Source organism: Dipodomys ordii, unplaced genomic scaffold (assembly GCF_000151885.1).
Source record: "Dipodomys ordii isolate 6190 unplaced genomic scaffold, Dord_2.0 Scaffold153, whole genome shotgun sequence".
Lineage (NCBI taxonomy): Eukaryota > Metazoa > Chordata > Mammalia > Rodentia > Heteromyidae > Dipodomys > Dipodomys ordii.
The window spans coordinates 455,986-460,583 of record NW_012267369.1 but is presented as its reverse complement, the minus strand read 5'-3'; the positions used below and the strand labels follow the sequence as shown (position 1 = coordinate 460,583).

The 4,598-nt window shown below is 65.9% G+C and overlaps 1 protein-coding gene across 1 annotated transcript in view; it reads right to left on the bottom strand.

Moving 5' to 3' along the window:
• The window catches only part of Plxna1 (plexin A1), a 47,118-nt gene that overhangs the window by 13,651 nt on the left and 28,869 nt on the right, over window positions 1–4,598 (bottom strand). Inside the window, exons 13-19 of the mRNA XM_013032340.1 lie at window positions 4,294–4,414; window positions 3,895–4,031; window positions 2,572–2,739; window positions 2,316–2,409; window positions 1,815–2,054; window positions 1,588–1,731; window positions 1,118–1,352 (exon numbers count right to left, since the gene is read on the bottom strand). Of these exons, the coding sequence (XP_012887794.1) occupies window positions 1,118–1,352; window positions 1,588–1,731; window positions 1,815–2,054; window positions 2,316–2,409; window positions 2,572–2,739; window positions 3,895–4,031; window positions 4,294–4,414 (1,139 nt within the window). The remainder of the gene's footprint in view (window positions 1–1,117; window positions 1,353–1,587; window positions 1,732–1,814; window positions 2,055–2,315; window positions 2,410–2,571; window positions 2,740–3,894; window positions 4,032–4,293; window positions 4,415–4,598) is intronic.

Genomic DNA, 4,598 nt, shown 5'->3' with positions numbered 1-4,598 from the left:
CTCCAGCCTGACACAAGTCCAGGAGCGGCCACTGACTGTCCACTGCCTCCAGCCTGACACAAGTCCAGGAGCGGCCACTGACTGTCCACTGCCTCAGCCTGACACAAGTCCAGGAGCGGCCCCGTCCTAACAGCCCATGGCTGCTGGGCCACCCAGGCCTCTGTCCTGGCCGCCCGCCTCCCCCGCTGGCTGCGCTGCCTAACTCCTGCCTACCCAGCACCCCAGCCATCCGTACCCCACAGCCCCGGGGCATGGACTGGAGTCCAGGAGATCCACAGCCCTGGGGCACAGACTGGAGTCAGGAGACTCCTGAGCTTTTGGGGCAGGGACTAGGGGTTAACCCTAGCACGCGACGCCTCTGAGGAGCAGAGCGGCTGGGGTGGCGGTGCGTGCTGGCACACTCAGGGAGCCCTGGCTCCTGGCTCCACTCTCCACTACCGCTCCGCACTCAAGTCCACGGCCTGCACACCTGTGTCTTGGCTGCCCACAGCTTACCCCAGTCTCTGGGCCCTGTCTCCACCTGCCCTTGGGGTGCCCCCTGTTAGGCTGGGGCTGTCAAGAGCTCAAGCCTGAGAAAGGGGAGGCAGGAGACCCAGTGCGGCCATCAGAGTGCTCCAGCCACCATGGAACCTGCTCCACGGCCTGTCACCCAGGAACGTGGCCTCCGCCCATTCTTTTTTTTTTTTGGTCGGTCGTGGGGTTTGAACTCTGGGCCTGGGCGCTGTCCCTCAGCTCTTCAGCTCAAGGCGAGCGCTCTACCGCTTGAGCCACAGCACCACTTCCGGTTTTCTGGTGGCTTATTGGAGATAGGAGTCTCATGGGCTTTCCTGCCCGGGCTGGCTTTGAACCGAGATCCTCAGATCTCAGCCTCCTGAGTAGCTAGGATTACAGGCATGAGCCACCAGCGCCCGGTGTCCTCTGCCCATTCTGCAGACAGGGAACTGAGCTGCCGATCCGCTCTCACAACGGGGCTGGGCTGTGAGTCTCGCTTAGTCCTGCAGACCTCGAAGGGTGTCTGCCACCCCTGGCACGTGACAGTGCTCAGGAAGCATGGGCGCTGAGCCTCGGCGGGGGGCAGGGGGGCGGGGGGAGGGGCACCCTGCCGGACCCCGCACACCTTCCTTGCACTCGAGTGCCACTCGGGACTCCAGGTTGTCCATCTGCAGCTGCAGCCGCTTGAGGGTGCGGTCAGCATCGCGAGACTTGCGCTTGTAGGCGATCAGGACAGCCACGATGACCAGCAGCAGGAGGCCCCCGCCCCCGCCGATACCCACGATGGCAGGCAGCGTGAGCAGGCTGTCTGAGTACATCTGCAGCATCCCGGGGGAGAACTCAAAGCCGCCTGCTCGCACCTGCCGGGCGGGCACAGCGCATCAGGAGCCGCACTCACTGGGCGCCGGAGCCCACTGTACAGCCCGCTTGTAGGCATCGGGGCACCCACGGGGCAGAAAGGGCGGGCAGGGGCCGTGGGGCGGGGGGCTGAAGGTCTGGAGAGGAGCTGGTGGCTGGGCAGGCCAGGCTGGAGCGGAGCAGGGCACCGGAGTCTCCTGGGCGCTGCCCCCAGGTGGGTGTGGACCAGGCACGCACCGTGACCTTGTGCTGTCCCGTGAGGTTCGGCGACTCGCACAGCAGCTGCGTCTCCGACACCGTGAGGACACACGGGGTAGAGCCAATGAGCACCGTGTAGTTGAGCCGGGAGTTGCCAGGTGCTGGTGGCAGCAGGTTCCGACCCTGCGTGGGGTGCAGATGAGCCGAGGGCCGGTCCGGGTCTCCCCGCCCGGCCTGCTTCCCCACCTGCCCCGGCCGGGACCCACCTTGAGGATGAGGGGAGAGCTGGGCTTCAGCTCCAGGAGGCCGGTGGGGCTGAGCGGCTCTAGCACCGGGTCAGGGTAGTAGAGGAAGGAGGAGGAGTTGAGCACGAGCAGGGCGCGCACGTTGTCCATGACGAAGCCCAGCTCGTCCGGCCGCTCCCCCAGCTCGGGCGGGCTGCGCGTGGGGTTGTCCACAGATGGGGCCCGGCACACCATGGTGGTGTCATTGTACACCATGCAGCTCTGCGACAGACGGCAGGGTGCTGGGCCGGACTCACGGAGCCCCCCAGCCCCCCCCCCCGCCCCCGGCCACGGAGCTCGCGAGACAGAGCCCTGCCCCAGGGACGGACGGCTGCGCGGGCGCCGGCCGGGCACCTCCCTGAAATCCACCCCACAGTGGGAGAACAGACCTGTCGGGGCAGGCCAGGACTGGCACCGTAGGGAGACAGAGACCCAGGCAGACAGCAGGGCTGAGCAGAGCAGGGGCAGAGGGCATGGACTTACATTCTCCCTCTCAACGCCTCCGTACTTGGCCCGGATCCGGGGTTCACGGACGGTGGCCAGATTGGTGCCTGTGACCGTCAGCAGGGTCCCACCGCTAGAGGAGTGAGCGGGGGTCAGTGGGCTGCTGGGCCGGAGGGCACAGGGGCCACCCCAGCCCCACTAGCAGAGCTGTCCCAAGGTGGCAGTGGGGGCTGGAGCTCGGCACAGGGCACCCGGAGACCGCCACGGTGGCCGCGGCGGTGGAGGTGGCCCTCACCTGTTGATGCTCCACTCGGGGTCGATCCTCAGGATGGTGGGGTCCTCGGTGTAGTTGTACTTCACCTCGGGGTTGGCCAGCTGGGCACGGTTAATGTTGATGACAATGGGAGCGCTGCCCGGACTCTGCCCTGGTGGCGTGAGGCAGCGGATCTCCCTCGAGTTCCTCCTGGGGGCCGAGCACATGTGAGGGCCTCCCTGGGGCAGGGTGAGCAGGGTGTGCAGGACGTGGCTCCATGGCGAGCCACGCAGCCTCACACGGCACCATCTGCCCGCGGGCAACTACCTGTGCCGGAGGCTTCGGCCCTATCCTTGGCCAGGCTAACCTCCCTGCCTCCCCCTCTGGCCTGGCCTGGCATGTGGACCTCTCCCCAGCCCCCGACTGGACCTCAGGCCTGGCCTGGATGTGGGCCTCTCCCAAGGCCCCCGACTGGACCTCCATCCTTGGCTGCGTTCCTGATGGGCTCCACTTTAGAGTAGGAAGGGCCTGTCTCTCTCCTCAGGAGACCCTGGCCAGGCTCTGTGCGCCACCTCTGCCTCCTCCTCAGCACTAGGCAGGCGTTAAGTCTGCCTGGGCTCCGGAGGCCCAAGCCGCTCACCCACAGCGGGCCTGTGCCCCGCCGCAGGGCCAGCAGTGGCTCACCCACAGCTCGGGAGGCCAGCGAGGCCAACACTGCTTCCACTTTGTACCCCTGGGGGAGAAGCCAGGGTGGACTGGGCTGGGGTTCAGGGCCAGGCGGTCACCTTTATGGGAGCTGGCAGCCAAGGCCTGCTCTCCCAGACTCTCTCCCCCCACCTCTAACTACAGCCTGGACGCCCAGAGCTGCCGGGCCTGGCTCAGCTGCAAATACCAATGATCAGGCTGATAACGGGTAATTACCACAGGAAAATATTTAAAGGGCCGTTCCATTATCTCCCTAATCTAAAATTATCCACTTCAGGCCTCAAAGCTTTTGTTAAGATGTCTGTTTTCTCTAAAAAAAATTTTTTAGAAAGAATATTTCTTATTTTGTTCTCCAGGGAGTCCCGTCCCCTCCCCCACCCCCCACCCCCCACCCCTGGACGGCAGGCCCCGCCCTCCTCATTTCTACCATGGAGGCAGTCCCCGTCTCCATGGTAACCTCTGCCTCTTGAGTTTCCATAGTGATCACCCCAGCCAGGTTCTCCATACCCGTTTCCCAGGCAACAGGAGGGGATACAGCCAGGGATAGCCCTGACAGGACCACCAGTGGGTACAGTGTGTATGTGCATGTGTGCGTGTGCGTGTGCACATGCGCGTGTGCGTGTGGCCATGCCCTGGCCCTGCCGCCCCTGCCCCGCGTACCAGGAGAAGGAACAGGGCCGGCCCCCAATGGACACGGCCACGTCGCTGCCCGCGTTCAGGTGGCTGCCCTCGATGCCGATCCAGGTGCCTCCCGACAGAGGCCCGCGGGAGGGGCTCACGCGGTAGAAGGTTGGAGTCTGCCAGAAGAGACTTGTTATGAAGATGCTAGCCCACAGCTCTGTCCCCAGACCAGGAGTCCCAGGCGCAGGCTCTGCCCCATGCCCCTGGTGCGGGACAGCTCAGGGAAAGGGGCAGATGGCACAGGACACCTGGAGCTGGCCTCAGCCAGGATGGGAGCACGGGGAGCCCAACACGGTGGCCCGAAGCCCCTGCGCCCAGACCTGAGGTCTCCCACCCGGACCACCTTCCCAGGCAGAGGGGGCAGCGGGCGGCACTTACCACAAACGTGAAGCGCTTCGGTGACAGAGCCCGGTAGTGGGGCGAGCAGTCCCGCACGCACACCTCCACCAGGGCGTCATGGGCCCGCACCGTGCTGGCATCCCCGATCTCACACACAATCCTGCAGGCGGGGGCCAGCAGCTGCCCTGGCTGCACCGTCTCTCCACCCCCACCCGGCCGCCCGGTCCTGAGCACTGGTGTACCGCCCGCCACAGGGCTGCGCCCTGCCTGCCGCCCGGTCCTGAGCACTGGTGTACCGCCCGCCACAGGGCTGCGCCCTGCCTGACACCCGGTCCTGAGCACTG